This window comes from Neodiprion pinetum, chromosome 5, assembly GCF_021155775.2.
Source record: "Neodiprion pinetum isolate iyNeoPine1 chromosome 5, iyNeoPine1.2, whole genome shotgun sequence".
Taxonomy (NCBI): Eukaryota; Metazoa; Arthropoda; class Insecta; order Hymenoptera; family Diprionidae; genus Neodiprion; species Neodiprion pinetum.
In genome coordinates this window covers 9,604,006-9,621,806 of record NC_060236.1, presented here as the reverse complement: position 1 = coordinate 9,621,806, position 17,801 = coordinate 9,604,006, and the positions used below count along the sequence as shown (strand labels likewise).

The 17,801-nt window shown below is 36.7% G+C and overlaps 1 protein-coding gene across 3 annotated transcripts in view; it reads right to left on the bottom strand.

Annotated features, from left to right (window-relative positions):
• Positions 1–17,801, bottom strand: part of nmo (serine/threonine-protein kinase nemo) — a 153,167-nt gene that overhangs the window by 56,688 nt on the left and 78,678 nt on the right. For all 3 annotated transcript variants that reach the window (XR_006883142.1, XR_006883143.1, XM_046625282.1), the window contains exons 2-3: positions 4,580–4,709; positions 3,607–3,662 (exon numbers count right to left, since the gene is read on the bottom strand). Coding sequence is in view for 1 of the 3 variants with exons in the window: in XM_046625282.1 (XP_046481238.1) it covers positions 3,607–3,662; positions 4,580–4,709 (186 nt within the window). In the remaining 2 variants the exon portion in view is untranslated. The remainder of the gene's footprint in view (positions 1–3,606; positions 3,663–4,579; positions 4,710–17,801) is intronic.

Below are 17,801 nucleotides of genomic sequence, written 5' to 3'. Positions count from 1 at the left end.
GGACGAGAGCACAACAGCGCCGGGATAAAACTCGAGCTGCAGGAGAGGCAACCACCCAAAACTTGTTACATTATGTGGCGTGGATAAAGCTGCCGTGGCCGTCGGGTTACTAAAGGCCGTTATACCCTGGCTGCTTACTAACACGCGTGAATACCAAATCCATGCAGTGTGCGTGATTTCTGACCGTGTGAATAGAGCCGTAGGTGTAATCCCGGTCAGCAGCTGCATATCTCTGTAATTTCGAATGGGGTCCGGTTAAGGAACAAACGGTGAAATTGCTCGCGCGTTTTCAAATTCGGATTGTATTTGCGCGACGGTAAAAAGTAAGACGGTGCAGTTACGGATATACGTCATCGAGGCAAAAATTGAAGCGAGAAATAAAATCAGGGACTTTTATTTGTACATAGATGACTTGTAAAATTGCGGGTACCTACAATTGATATTTTTATACGATCTATTTTTTACACGTGCGTCCGGGAAAGAAAATTAATGGAACTAATGATACAAATTTTTACGCTACTTATCCTGATTTTATTTACATATGGATGTAATTAATAGATCGATAAAATTATATCTGATTAGATCATGTTGACCCTTAGAGTCACACGTTCTTGTGCCTAGTCAACTTTTATTACACAATAAGATAGTATTCTGTGGTTTTTGGGATCGCTGATTACGAGTCTGAAATTAAATTTCGAAAATTCGAAATGGCGAGTTCAACATGGCGGATGGAAATTACAGATTTGATCGAATGCGGTCAAAAAAACTCTACGCAGGAGTCTTCGGGGTCGCTGATTGGATTCGCCCTGCCGAATTTTCAAAATCTCATTTCAGATTCGTAATCAACGACCCCAAAAACCCCTAGATAGATTTTTTTCTCCGGATTCGATCGAATTTGAAATTTTCGTCCGCCATATCGGATCCGCCATCTTGAATGTCTAGAATCCGATTTCAGATTCGTAATCAGCGACCCTAAAAGCTTTTAATTTATGCAAAACATGTATATATGTTCAGAGGGATAACTTTCTCGGAAATAAATTATTCCTTCAATTTTCACGTTGTTTGCAATCAATTCGTTTCTAACAATAGTAATTTCCTTTATATCGGAATAATCACTCTCGAGTAGTGAAAACCCGTTGATATACTATCAGAAATAGTAAAAATATGAAATATGTTGAAAGGTTCTCTGAATATACAAAAAAATGGATATAGAATAGGTGGTAAGAATACTTGCCACTATGACTCAAAGGATTAAGTGGAGACAAGATTTGAATCTAATTAGATCGGTTTAATTTTTCCCCGAGGAATTAATGGCAATTATTGTACCAGCAATATTTCGCAACAGAATATGCAACAACAAATTTCCGTCCAATTGCTATCGCAGATTTGTAAAGATTTTTTTTCCATTTTCAACTCTCTAATTAGCAGGGTAATTATACCCATTCTTTATCATCGATCTTCGACGAATGTGACTGAATTTTTTTAACCCGGTCGAAAATTGGATTCCTTTGAAGAGTGTTAACCAAGGATTAAAGTGGCAATCTCGAAGCGTTCGATCCACGGTAAATATTAAATTCCGTGACATACAGGGTGTCAGAAAGTTGAAGATTAGCAAATCGTGTCGAGAGTTGCTGCCTGGATGATCGTTTGTTTCGAATACACCGTCGACTAATCATAATACGACATAAAAACTTGACGACGAATCGCGTTATATCAGCCAATTCATTTCGCTAAAGTTACCGAGAACTCGATTTGCATGTATTGATTACAAACAACAACGACGTCTGTGACTCGGAATAAAAGAATGAAGAAATAAGCCTCGAGGTTGCCAAACCGGCGTAGTCCGAAATATTTCAAGCGTCTCCCGAATAAGTAAACTCGAGTTTGGATGTGTGCTCGAACATCTGAATCAGTCATGAGAAATACAGCCGACATCCGAGTATGTATAATATTGAATATACCTGTAAATGTTTAAAATCGACTACGGACGGCCGATTGGAGGCGGTAAAAATTTACGCTCGACAATGCGATGCGATGGGGCTTCGACTCACGATCGGATCCTCGTCGTGGGGTTTCTTCGACGCGACCGATGCACAGTTTTTGCGTGTATTCTATGCATGTAGCACAGGCGTACGCGTGAAATATTTCACGTCAAGTCACGGGGTGAAAAACTTTACAGTTTTCTAGTTTTTCGTCAATTTTTCCTCTCTCGTCGATGTAATATTTTCAAATTTCCAGTTTGTTCGACACCTTCGCAATTCGCGTTGAAAACCTCGAATGGGTTCATTCGTATTTGGATATTTGATTTGCTTAACGAATGTTAATACTGTGAGAAGTGGACCTAAATTTTTTTTCCAATTTTTCAAAGTCTAGAATACTTTACACAAAAGTTGTTTGAAAAAAAAAAAAACTAGTCTTCGCAAGGAGGTTTAAAATTGAGAATTTGGTATCTGATTTACTCTGTCTCAATTCTTCATATGAATTGATACATACAATGAGATTCCTTAATTTTCACCATGAAGAGAGTTGGAAAACAATTAAACAAGTTCACGGTTAAATTTGCGAAATTTGCACGTATCGTACGTAAAGAAGCACAAATTATTCCAAGTTAAATAAATTAGCCACTTTCGATTACCTTTTGTCACCTCAGTTGACAAACTAATTTCTAATTTTGTTTCAAGTGAATTACACGTACATGTAAATGCAGATGTGTCTCAATTCTCCGAGACTTGAAGAATGAATACGTTTGTATATAATTTTATAATAATATACTGTATACTTATACAGTGAATCATTGCTCTTTGAAGATGGAAAATAACTTTTAAACAAGATCCGAAAGTTAATATATCAAAAACGTTTGTGTACATTTATCCAAAGTGGGAAAGAAGAATTAAAAAAAAAAAAAAACACCACGAAACTTTACGAAATCTTCATCAATCTTTGAGCGCTTGGCTGCCTGTTGGAATAAACAAATGGAATAATAAAAGAAGAATGAAAAAAAAACCTCCACGAAGTAAAACAAGAAAAAGCGATTTTCGGCAACAGCGTCACACTGTATCAAATCTGTCTCAAAAGTTAGATAATAGAACGGATTTTTGTTGATTAAAAACGGAAATGGAACTTCATTATAATAAAATATGCGCGATTTTAATGTTAATTTATTGAGATCGATCTTCACTCGGTTCGGTTCTACGCAGTGGATGGGTATTGAAAGTTGTGTCTTAAAACTTATGTGCATTGTTTTCGGGAAGTTAGTTCTGCGACTAAGGCCAGTCCTTCATCGTTCGCGAAGGTAGCTTCAAAACTATTTGCCCTATTGCTAGATAAAGTTTGGGAATGAAATTCAACAACGTACCTAAGCTGCCATTATCTGGTTCCAAAAGTGGACATATATAACGATATTTGCATTGAGAATTGTTTGAATTTTGTCTTTCGCAACGTCAAAGATTTTTTCGGTTCTTTCATTGAACTGAAGATAGTTTTTTTCTCTCTATCGTATCAACCGACTCGACAAGCATATTAATGATAAATGAAATTACTAAAAAAAAAAAAAAAAAAATAAATGCTAATAATATAAAAATATTCGTCAATAAATGAAAAGTATACATTTCCTGGAAGAAGTCTAGATGCGGTGGCTGAAGTATGTCCAGTGCAGATAGTACCTGAAACAGAACCAAAAAGATCAATCAATACTCCATCAGGGCAGCCAAAATTTTTTTTTTTTTTTTTTTTTTTAGAAAAAAAAATGGTCCAGACTACTTCGCTGGAAATCCAGTTTCTCCTTTACCAAATTCAATATAACAAATGAAACCACAAATTAAGGTATTTCCATCCGTCGCAAATTGGATATAAATATTTTGATCGTATGGTATTTGAAAATGACCGAATGAATTTTTGGCTGTCGATAATTTTTCCTCAATTTCTCAATATTGTCTATCGTCGTAAAGATGCAACGTATGTGCCTGTGACGGTGGCACGTTGGCTTTTATTTTCCGAAGTTTTGCGATGTGCGATATGTGCCAATCTAGTGCTCGCAAGCACACGTCGAGTAACTCTGGTTAGGTTTCAAGTGGTTCGGGTACCCTGTGCAAACAGCGAGATCGCAAACGTAAGCTTTAATTACAGATTTCGTTGAGGAGGAGACGGGACTCCGCCTACAACAAAGACACTAGCTAAAGTTTCACAGATTTTCATCATCCACTACCGGTGCAGAAATCCTCAGACACACTTGAAAACCGACTCACGTCCTGTCGTTTTAAACGGCTCTGTGGGTTTTAGTCTAGTAAACGAGAAAAGCGCTGAACCACTGGCCCGGTTTTCCAGTCGTCATTGCTGGGTGAAAGAGTCCGTTTTCTGTGATCAATATTTCGACTCAACGACTCGAGATATAATTGAGGAATAACTGACGATTGGAATTCGATACCTAAGGTGGGCAATTGAGAAGGGAATTGGTGGAAAAAAGAGATACAATTAAACGACGAAAGAAAAAAAAAGATCTTTCAAAATCAGTGACGTGTTGTGAAATGTGGTTTTTTTATGAGCGGGCGAGTGATGATAAATTTGTGAAAGTATAACTTACATTTTCGTGTTTGAAGAAGCACAACATCTTCAACTCTCGAAACACTCGTTTACTGCTGACGAGGCTCTGAAAGACGTTCGGCAGTTTTTTAAGCGCCACTCGACGACCGTCCCTGGGATCTGTGACAGCCCTGAAAATGAAAATAAGATAAAAATATTTCTCAACGCTATACTAACAATCGTGAAAAAGTTATCGCAAAATTCGTACACGAGTTTGATTCGTTCGGTGAATTCAAAGAATATTACCAAGATTTCGTACCGAATGCGAGTAAAACTGTATAAAATTTTAAACAGTTAGTTCATTTAAATTGTTATCTAACTATAAGTCGAATAAATCACACTCTTTTCAAAATCCATTGAAGATCAAGAGTTCGCGACGTGACGTGGAGTCAAATTGGAAGGTCGTATCGAATTGCACAACGCGTCCTTGCTTCTCCTACATGCAAATTAATAAGTAACTGCGAAAGGCCCGACGTAGATATAAATATGTAAACGGTTGGGTGTAAATTCGAGTAAAATATCTCGACGTCATCGCGTAGGCTGAATTGCGTAATCAACAGTAGAGCTTGTAACCAAAGAAGGAGGAAATCACACGTTGGTAACTAAGGTGTGCACGTGACAAAGCGCGGACTTGATACAGTTAAGTTCCTTCTGTCTTCACCCTGCCTACGCCTTGAGAGAAGCTTCCACGTGCCTACGAGACACGTGCGGAATCTTGAGGGGTTGACACATTGCTGGTAAGGAGATATCCGTTGGTAGAAAAATAGAAGTTTATCATCGACCAAAAGCTTTTCGAACACGGGACACTCGATTGAAAACGAGGAAGAAAAAAAAAATAAATAAAAATAGGTTGGTAGAATCACCGGCAACGTTATTGGCGACAGTGACAGCGAACACGATTGAAACCAACGTCTCTGTCAAGCGATAGAAATGAATCTGAGCAAATTTGAATAACCAAACTAAAATGGTATCAACTACTTGCGTAAAATGAAAAATAAATAAATAAAAATGGAGGAAACTCTGGTGGTTTTTATCAGATTTTAAAGTTTTCAAGCTCAATAATTACATTCTCGCGTATCATGTGATACTTGAAATAGATTTTTATCGCAGACAAGATTGAAATCAGCAAAGCGCAATCTCGGTTGAAAACTAAGAACTTAAATATTCACTTTTTCTTTTTTAAAGAAAATTTCCCGAACTGAATAATATTCAAATTGATGTATAAATGACAATCCTCTAAGTCGGTGTTTTTTTTTTTTTTTTTTTTTTTTACAAGTGAATTAACAAAGCGTACGTTGAGCATAAAACTTGAATCTCACATATCGTCAACTTTATGAGGAAGTGGATTGATAAACCCACAGTTATGATAGCAGCAATAATTAATCGATTTGCACTCATTAAATTTAAAATTAAATGAAAATTTTCCCGTCGTGATTCTCGTTAATATTCATGCCAAAAAAAGCACAAATTGAAAAGAAATTCCTCGTTACAGTTAATTCAACAGTTATCCTGTGACTCGTACGAAAAATCTATTTCATTCGGAGAAATGTGAATCAGCTCAATAAACGAGGCTGAAGTTGGTAACGTTAGCGTAACGAAACATTATGGAAAAACTCATTACCGCGCAATTTTAGAATGACTTCCAAGAAGTCGTCGTTGCAAAATACGAGTATATTTTATTTATCACTGTTTACTAAATTTCAGACGTTCGCTAAAGTTGCGCAGTAACGATTTTACCGCGCATTTTTCCTAAACATGCATCGCTACAGTAAACTTACTAACTTCATCCTCATATTTATAGAAACTACGCTCAGCTTGGTTAAATTAACTAATATTTGATTCAATGAAACGAATATTTTGTAAGTTATAAGTAGTACGATAAGGAGAGTTCTGCGTACAGATCCCGATACCGACATCTTACCGACATTTTTAGCCGCTTCAGAGCTCAGACACAAACTCTTTTTTCGGTAGTGGGTTATCCCCACTCTGGTCTACTTTATCGATCATCGGTAAAAAGGGTTTGTGTCTGAGCTTTGAAGCAGCTAAAAATGTCGGTAAGATGTCGGTATCGAGATCTGTACGCAGAAATCTCCTTATTATACTACCGTTATACAAAAGGTTAACGATTACTAAATTACTTGGAACAGATAGATGAATTTTATAAATCAGCAGGGTTATACGCCGAGTCGATTAATTGATTAATCGGCCCTTACTTGAGTCGAAGCCTAAGACAAATCGGTTAATCGTACAGCGCTATTAAATCACGCGTATACTTGAAATTTCAAATAAAATTCCGTGGATATTTTCGTAACGTATTATCCTGATTTTCATCAAACAAAGCCTGGGCACTGTGATTTTGAGGAACTGCGAGTAACAGCTCGAGTTTTTTCTTTCATCCTACAATAATTTGCGCTGTATTGCTTAACTGGCGTCATGAATAATGGTAATAACGTTGAGTAAGGATAGCAGTGACAGAGAAGTGGAGCTTTGATTAGTGTAAAACGAGGAACAGGTGATTCACTCTGTTCTATTAATCACCGTCGTCCCAGACAACGGTGTGCCTACTGAGAACTCTGGGATCTACCGCCAGGCGTTATCTCCGATTCATCCTTCACGCAGAAACGCGTGGGACTTAGGAAACTCGCCAAAACACATTTCGAAAATACGATGAAAATTTGCATGAGGAACGGAGCTTGACTGTCGTGTAATTTTTTTCGTTGAATCCAATCACACGCCTAAATTGTTTTAGAATATGGTTTAGAAATTTTATTGAAATTTTCGACAGTTTGAGATAAGTTTAAATAATGGCAAGAGAGTTCCGGAAAGAAGTGAAAATTTATTTGAAATCAATCAAAATTTAGTCAGTTTTAGTGTATTTGATATTTACTTAAACATCACCACGTGAGTAATTAAGGTTATTTGTTTTATTTTTTTAAAATTATTATTCATCGAATGGAATAAATATTTGACCTTACAACTATCTTAGGAAAATTTGGTACAATAGTTTTGTAACTTGTCCATAAGACAATCGCTTGTCATGTTTTTCTAATTCAATTTGACTGAATAAAAATCGTTTGGCGTTCTAATTTATTTTCACGAAGAAGCTTGCGGGTTGATTATACAGCGATTAATGCAGACGGTACGTGTATATCCGAAGAGAGAGCGTAGATACCTAGATTTTTTTACATTCAGCTAATTGCAAGTAACTAAGAATTTACCACTCGTACAGTCTGAACAAAAATGTATGGAAACCAGATGTTTTAAGACCGTGCAACTCGAGCTAATCGACCTAAATTCAATGAACGAGTATTTTTCTTCTTCGGTGCGAAAAATATTAACCCATCAATTCCAAGATTGAAAAAACTGATCACAGTAGGTTTCATAGATTCCATGAGAAATCACAACAGGTGTGCAAAAAAAAAAAAAAATCCGCCCAATTTCGATGTATACATATATCGTAAATTACTTTTTTCGTAAATAAATTCTCCAGAAATCCCTAAAATGGAATTTGTTGGTAAAAAAATAGAGCACGTAGAATTATTATCCATCTTGTGATATGTTGAAGGAAAAACTAGATCGATGGCGTTATCCAAATCTATTCTAGGGGATTTTCGAAGAATTGGTTTAAAATTGGAAGTAACGTTAACTTTTCATGATTGAATAAACTGAATATCTTTCTTTTTTTTTTTTTGAAATAAATTATTCTTTGATGCTATTTACAATCGTGAACGACAATCTATACATACATCATGAGCTTTTTCATCGAATTTTCCATATTTCCAGTGTTTCCCGTGCTGAGAGAATATCTCTTTTAACGAATTTGTCTCGATTGACGTTAACCGCGCCTTTCAAACTTCCGCTTTATTGCCGAGACTGTACCCAGTGATACATCCTTAAAGTAAGACATATTACGTAGGCATACGAACGATTTGAGAGGAGAACGCTCGGAATTCGGCAAAACTTTCTGCATACAACATCGTAAGTGCACCTATACATACATGTAAGGCCCGTTATATGCCTGATAGGCAAGTATTCGCGTGAGTGTAATTTTTAAATCACAGCTCGATAATTTTCGTTAAATTTTTGGTACGAGAGATTCCGCGATGACGACGTTGACCCAAATCCATGCGCGAATTTCTTAATTATTCAAATCGCAATTAAGACGTAATCGATATATATATATATACATGTATATGTATACATAATGCAAACCTGAGTGCCGGTATATAACTTTAAAAGTATAATATATAGTAAATATATTGTATTTATGTATACGTGTCCACGCCCTAGATTCTGCGCACAGGTCAACGAATATATATATATATATATATATATATATACACAGAGACAATCAAATTGCTCTTTCTGTACGGTTAAGGCAACGTACAGTAATTAATACAGTCACGTTTGTTGCTTCCGTCGTTCAATAACAACATTGAAAAAATATCAACGCAGTCGGTCGTTCGATTAAAAGCTTCAACAGTTACGAAGCGTGGGTGAAACCGGTGAAACTTTCTAAATAAATTTTCAACAGAGATTTGGAATTTTTGTCTCAAACGTAGTTTTCTCTCGCTAAGCATTAGCTTGGAGTGATTTTTAATCGGTAGTTAGAAAAGACTTGTTTTAAACTTCGACGATTATACATTAAAAAAAAAAAAAAAAATATATCTAAAATTTATATATTCAATCAAAACAGTAGTCGTCAAACTCAAATATTTTCTTACCACTGATTGAAAATAACGAATAATCTGAACGTCGGAAGATAAAACTTCGGGGAAATATTATTACAAATACATCGCGTGAAATATTCGAGGTTATAATCGTGAGAAAGAATCTGAAAAGAAATTGGTAAAATCATCTGGTTTCATTATTTTTCAAGATTGAGAACACCTTTGACGAATGTAATGGAAAAAATTTTCAAAAAATACTTCTGTAATTATCGGTTAACAAGGAAATTCGAACGGCAAATGTGACTATTGGTTTTGTTTTTAAAAAACCAAATCTCAATAATATGAAAAACATTTTAATACACCGAATCTAATAAACGTTAGAGAGCAAAAGTAAATGGCGACACTTTTCGTTGTCACACAATTTCAATTTCTATACTAAATGTTGAAACGACAGTATTCTTTTTGTCTAGGCATAGGCGTCTTCACATTTGAGCCGTTGGAGTATCTTTGTTCCATACCGACGGAAGAATAAAACTTGATATTAAGACAGTTATAAAGACTACGTAGTCGACGTAATATGTGTGCCACGACCTGAATAACCATTTCTCACCGTGCGAAGGTTCTTCTTCGTCTTAGTCGATAAACTGCGTTTATTATATTTAAAATGTACGTCCGCGTGATACAAATAAAACTGTATCCGGCAGTTTAACGCGAAAATTAACTAACCTGAATTTATCATAAAAATGAAGAATAAGCACATTTTGACTCACTCTCACTTGCTGTTTATCAATGAACTGAAAATTTCTTTAAATCCCAAAATTTGAACACATATGACAGAGACTGTTTTTGTTCAACCGTAAGTTTTTATTCTTTTATTCGCTAAATAATTTAATTGTCCTTCTAAATCGACCGCGATCAGCGAACATTGTGATGAAAATTATACAGACACTGAAAATCATCCTCCAGTGAACGATTGCAAAATAAAACTTTCTCCCTCTCTCTCTCTCTCTCTCTCTTTTTCTTCAGTCATGGTTACCTAGACGAAACTATTTAAAACCTGCATCATTCCAAAATCATCGTCTCTTTTAAGGTTCATTCCCGCAAATACTGTTGTGCTTGTTATTTTTACATAAATGCGTCCTTACCGCCGTGAAGTTAAATTAAATATGAAACCATACATAGTACAACGCACAGATAAAGTTTATAAAAATTAACCAAAGAAGAATATAGTACAGAAAAATTAAACTTCGTTTCTTTCTTCAAAATTGTATTCTCCGCTTGGATTCTACGACTTGTAATAAGATAAGCTAGAATCAAATTCACTGTTCAAATCGAAAATGTTCATTAATTTGTATAATATTTCTATTGACGGACAGATTTATTATTATAATTGTGTGTGTGTGTTTTTTTTTTTTTTGTTTTAAATCACTGTATTATTTTCCATTCCAAACACGGGGGAAAAACGTAAATTATTCAGTCACTTTCCAACGGTACTCAAAGAACTTAAATTCGTTTCGTGGAAAAATCATGTCGATCCTAAACGTTTCCACAACACGGATATCTTCTCTCGTATCGCACCTGTTGGTACTATGCGGGACAATTCGTAGATAGACTAACGTGAGTAATAAGAGTATTGTAATGAACAGTGATCAACGTGCGGCGGTTCTTATAGTGTGATTTATTTTTTTTTTAAATTTTTTTAAAATTTATTTTCTTTTTTTTAATACACCGACAAGAAGCCTGGTCGGCTAGTCGGTTGACCAGCTGCGAGAAAATCACCTGCACCACACCTGTCACCTGTTCAAAGGCACACGCCACGCGTTTCATCTTTAAGAACATACCATACAATAAAATAAACGTACCTACAAACATCGATGATTCGATTATACGTTTACGATTCACACTCTGCCAGAAGTGCTGTTGAAGATTAATTTTCACCTAAGTAGATACAGACTCTTCGTTGAGATTTTTTATTAGTTGATTGTTATGACAGGAAGTCAACATTGTCGATATATTGTCAATTTTAATTCAGAGGCTCGTTCACGAGTTAGTCAATTTTTATCGAATCCACTTATCAGACTTCGATTTTGGAACATTGATTATTATAAGTCTCGATTGTTTGATTTTACCATTTCCTGACTCTTTTCACTGCGCCTGAAACATCCTTAAAAGGATACTACATTACGTTTATGTCAAACATGCAGTTTTTGGCTACACAAGCAAAAAAAAAAAAAAAAATTAGACGACCTAGTCTGATTTGCACTGAGAAGAAAACTGTGTTTTGTTCTTACAAGCGAATCTACGTAATACTTGTTCTCCTGATACTTTTCATCCGATCAATAATTTGTTTGATTCAAAGAAGACGTACCTGAATCTAATAAATTTATCACGAGCAATGCAATGGTTGTTTGATTCAATTATTTTATTTATTCTCTTTTCTAATACCAAATAAATATTGACTGAGAAATAGTCAAATAATTGAAACGTTTTTAATACCAAAATATTTACCTGGTTCAAATAAAAAATGTACAATTTGGGTAAATTTTACTCGAATCGAGTAATTATTTTGGGTACTCAAAGCACCTCACATTATTCGCATAACCCTTAACCAATATTTACTTTTTGTTAGAAAACAAAAATTGAATCAAACAACCATTGCATTGATCTTAGTATCGTTGATCTAAAATAAAGAAAAAAAAAAAAAAATCAGAGACAAAATACAAGTAAATATATTTACTTTTCTAAAAGCATTTTTTATTTTCAATATACATTAGCGCAAAATATATAAGCGATGATCAGAAACTCGGCGAGTTTGTCCTCGTTAGGATACAAATACACACACCCGTAAACTAGTTAGCCAAAAGTTAGGTTAAAGCTTATCCGTGTAAATACCCGAGAGCACTTATACCGATGCCAAAATCCATTAATCGATAGGGTGACAAAACCGCGCGGTATTTTATACCAAGTATAATATATTACGTATTGTACATATAAATTTCCTGGCACTCGAAGCATCCTTGATACTGGGACCGAACGGACTGTAGTAAGAAATATTTTTCTCGTCGTTCCAGCTCTCAGATGGCGTGATAAATCTACGCGAAAATAGGGGCGCAAGCTATACGAAGGTAAGAAGAAAAGAAAGAGAAACATAAAACTACGTCACTAACTACAATCGTCGGTAAAAACGGGAACGAAAATATCCGTCCGGTCTGCGTCACCGCAATTTTTCAACCACCCAAAATTCGTAGTCGTTCTTTCTCTATACTTCCGGTTCCCCTTTTTCCTCCTAACTTTACCCGAGCACGCACGAAGCCCAATCAGGCAGCCATTTCAAACGACCCACATCCTAGCTGAGTAAAATTATTCCGGAAGCCCGGGACATGCAAGGCCATAAGGTCGGGAGTAGTTGTTTGAAATGACACTTCAGATCTTACCTTGATAAGGGTTTGGAAAATTTAACGATAAGCGCGACTCGACAGCAACGATTTCGAGAAATCGATGATCGGTGCGTGATGGAGTGCCTATAATTCGTGATTGCACAAATATTCACCCCGTGACGAGCGAGTGATGAACGGATGATGAACGAAGCATGGTTTACAACAAAGTCGCGTTAACAAAGGTAATGAAGCAATTTCAGTATTTTTCGACCCTCGTTATTATCCATGCTGCATTGGAGTCGGCACGCTGTTTCACGTTTGCTTGTTTATCATATCGAAACTCGAAAAGACAGATTGCGGTGTGCGATTATATCTGTATCTGGGTCGGAAGTACGACCTGCCCTTTGCTCTTTTTACTCTTGGTTATTTACTCAGGGCGGGTACCAGATAAGGTTTTACCCTGCCAAGTTGTTCACGGGGTGGTGGAGAGTCGGGAGAAGAAGTCACTAATTGAAACGCCGCCGAAACCTCACCCACTTTTCTCTCTACCCGTCAGAGTGAGCTGCCTCAAAGCAATCGCGAAGCAAAAAGGTGACGAAGAAATCGTTCCGCTATTCGCGATGCTTGGTACAGAGTGATTCTGCGGATAACTTGGTTCAAGGATTTTACCAAGACTTACGACACGGTGATAAGTTTGATAAAACAAAAAAATTCAACCATAACTCGGCGTACGTCAGTAATACCGATAAAAATGATATGGCGGAATTGTGCACTTAACAGGATTCCAAAAGTCATTGAAACAAAGGCAACACAGAAATATTCAATGTTGATTCGATCATTGGGGTTAACTGCGTTCAATGATGAATCAACGCCGTATTTCGCTGCTTGTCAAAATAGAAACTGGCGCCACCTGAGCTGCATATTTGACATACCGGGACAATCTCTTGAAACTTGAAAATCAACCGCGCATGCGCGAGTTTTATCGGCTGTTCGCGCAGGCTGGCCATCCCGAGTTTCAGCTGTCAAACTGTTTCTGCCGGCGATGTAGTTGATAGGAATTTTCGAGGTTAGAATCTTAAATAATTGAGGTGGTAACTCGGAAAGGTTTCGGGAAGCATCTGTTATTGGGATCGGAAAGTTGATTCTTCAAAGCACGGTCGGAACTCAATGCTTATGCTCTTTGAAAATTCAAACGTACACATTTTGCGTACGTTGGCTCGCCTGCATCGCAGACAAGAATATCGCTGCGGGAAGATTTCTCCGACCAATGAGATTGAATTATTTGGCGCATGCGCGGTTTATTTTCAAGTTTCAAGAGATTGTCCCGGTATAGTTTGGACACGTGTGCCGGATGAACAACTGCAGCGATAGACGCGGCAATGGTAATTCTGTATGTGCACGTATGGTATAAGTATGGTGCTGTATACGGTATAGTCCCAGTAGAGGAAAGAGCGAAGAAGACAGAGAGAAAGGAAGGGGAGAGGAAACATGATAGAGGGAGAGGACACGCTGGATACGAGGCAGCCGGCACGTACGGCATCTAAATGAGAACTGGAAGTGAACTTCTGCCTCCATCCGTATTCTGGCTCCCTTCGCTGGGTCATCGATCGTCTACCCCTTGACTTGACATTTCGAAGATATTGGAAATAATTGATAGTCATAGTATTTGCGTGTGTTGGGAAGTCAGCTTGAATCCTTACCCCAATTGAAACAACCTCTGCATATCAGATAGGAAATGTGGAGATTGGTCGATACTACTTTTTTGGACAATATGTAACCTGTAATTTCTTGTGTACAGATCGAATTCTCAATTTTTGGAATTTTTTATTACCGATTTCTCATCGTCACGTGAATTGAATGGATCCTCGTTTAAAACGCGAAAACGTTTTTCAGGTTTATCGATACAACAGAGACAAGGTTGCTTCACTGGAGTGCATTTCTACCTTACAAAACACTCTTTGAAGGTTATTCCGTTACAGAGTTTGGATCGTGGGTCGGAAAGCATTAATCAGTTTGAACCGATGAGCATTGTTTCATCGACTCTGGTTTTGGAATGTTTTTTGTTCCACTCGCTTCGAATTTACTCAACCACAATAATTTCCCGCGAAATGATAGACTGCCCAAAGAGTTGAAAAATCTTTAACCTAATTCGATCTCGAATTCAATTTTGCGAGATCATACATGGGATCGTACAAGTGAAATGATTACACAACGTATTCGAACACCCTGTAGAATCAAGATTCGATCTAATGTATTAAACATAAGTACATGTAAAAACACTTCAAACTGTTTATAAATTTTCAACATCTTCTTCAAATCCCGAACTCTGCTTCTCGTAATTATTTTACCACCATGATTGAAATCGAAAACATTAGTAGTGACGACTGGACAAACTAGTCGTCGAGCGATACTCGAACTAGAGAAAATACATTCGATCGGATAAGCAGATTACGTGACCTACCAAAACTAGTGTTGGGTTATGTTGAATTATTTACAGACAACCTATGTGGGTATAGAATTCCCGGTGACCTATGCATGCAGTATTTCGCGTCATTATCTGAAGCCCGAGACGTTTCGTCTGCAGTCAAGATGCCTAGACCAAGTCTGCCAGCACATTCCTAGACGTGGGTAGCGTTATTTCACGTTATTTCACATCGATTCACTAATTTTGTCCTACCGAACTCAAAATCAAGGGATTGAACGATCAAATTTCACGAAAAAAAGGTTATCTATTATCATTTGAACGAATAAACTTAAACCGGCTCACAAAAATTTAAACTCATATCGCTCAGCTATTGTTTTGAATGATTTGGCCTGCCGGATCTTCGATGGATCTCTGCGATTTTGCAAATGAAAAAGGAATGTCTTTCCTTTTTCCGTTAGATTTAACAGCTGCTAAGATAACAATTAATCAACTCGTATAATTGTATGACATTTTTATAGTTTCTTAACATGTTAAAGTAAATTTAAACATTCTTTCAACTTGAAACACAGAGTTAAGTGCAGATTCTGACATGAACTTTAAAATGATCTGAAAAAGTAAAATCGATATTGTTATAAAAAACGCAAACTACTTTTGCTAATGTTTCACGCAACTACTGATCGTCTACAACTCATGATGCGTAGACTGGCTCCGATTGAACTTTTTAGGCTGTAAAAATTGCACAAGTTCATTCATTCGTCATACTCTCCATTAACGAGGTCAAACATAATGATTCCAGTGTCATAAATAATTAGCATTCACTTGCAGTCGCTACGCGAAATTAACCACGACGGTGAAACGTCCACGCAACAATGGTGCTATGAAAAATTAAATCCCGGAGTCTGATCGCATATCTTTTAATCAGCAAGTATGATTCAATTGACAATTCACCATGAAACATTAAATCGTGTTTTCCGTATTTCGGTGAAGCCGAAGAACTACGAAAAAATTGACCGAAAATTATCGAATTATTCTTTCCATGTTATTGATAGACTCGGCTGACTGATTTCCAACTATTCCCGAATTTTCCTAAACTGCGACAAGCTAACAACAGGCACTGATTTTATCGGTGGCAATCTTTAAAAGGCATTTTCACTATCGCACGTGTCAGTCGACCAGTTATGACCAAATGACGCGTTATTTCTCAGGTCAAGTATCCGTACTGGTCATCAGGCGGCTGTCTAACTACTGTTAAATAGTTAGCCAGTGGCCCGGTCAACTCGGTTAGTTAGGTCATTCGAAAACTTGTTAGCTTAATTAGTTGGCCGTCGACAAATAATATTGTGATTTGCACTAGCGTTCCATGACCCAAATGGAATTGTGACAACAAATAGAGAAGCTAAAAGTTTAATGAAGATTTAAATTTTTGTCCAACTGCATGATGTTTACAAGGAAAACATAATCCGGGAGAAAAGATGAACGGAGATAAAGGAACTGATACTGGGAGTACGTCAGGAAGTTTTCTTTACACACGTCCAGGTACGATACCAGAAGTGATACATTACCCAATTCGACTGATTACGAGAAACGTTACATTGAAATCAGGATAACCTGACGATATACGTACCTGAAACAGAAAAACAAAAAGCTCGTTAGGAACTGTTGGAAACAAAGTAGTTTCAAATGATAAACAAAACTTTTGACGAACACTTGGGGCTGTGCATTAATCCGCGACGGGAAAAAGATAGGGTACCACACGAATTTAACCCAACAAAATATCTGAGCAAATTTTGCAGCTCGTATTCTGTTTTGTCGCAATTTTGTTCTAATAGTGAGAAACAAACGAGAAGTAAAACAGTGAACGATTGATACTCTGGTGCATCACTTTGATAACCGAGGATATCGGGAAAAAATTTTTTGCATTCAATGATTGATTGAACGGTATTGCTTCAGTTCAAAGTCTTCTTACAAGGAACATCAGTTTGGTGCCCCCTCCGATTTCGTAGCAAGTCAGGTACGTTGTAGAACATTGTAAACTAAAAGACGGGTTTTTTTTTCGTTGGCGGGAAAATGATTTAAAAGGGATGAAAACGACTCCAAAATATGGGCACCTAATGAAATGATTTCTCAGTTTTGGATAGAAGCGCTTGAGGTGTTCGAATGAAACGTATCAAGAAATTACTTCCGTTGGGTATCCACCTTTGGCGGGGATCGTTTTCATCCATTTCGACAGTTTTTCCACCGATACAAAAAAAAATTGTCTTTCAATTTTCAATGTTTCACATCGTATGTGAGTTGCAAAGAATTCGAATGGGTTCACCGAACTGGTGTTCCTTGTTAGTAAAATTCCGAGAAGTATAATTCCTTACAATTTATAATTCGTTCTGTAACTACTACTCAATATAAAGAGTATATTTTTGGAACTTTCCGATGTCTGAAGAAGCGCATTGTTAGTTCAGGTGAAAATAAAAAATTTTGGTAACAGCGTGGGAATAACATTATGAAGAAAATGATAACAGACCAAATGAAACTTGAATTAAATAAAATAAATGCCAACTTTTAGCTCGACTATATTTTTCCAACACTGAGTATAAATATTGAAAAATTTTACAAATTGTATTTCAACAATAATCGTTCATCGGCAACGAGACTGCCTAGTTTGTTTTCGAAATTCGGCTTCATTTCAAAATTCCCGAATATCCCTGTGCACGAAATTCCGCGCACTGAGAAAATTTTCATTTGTTACAGTAACTA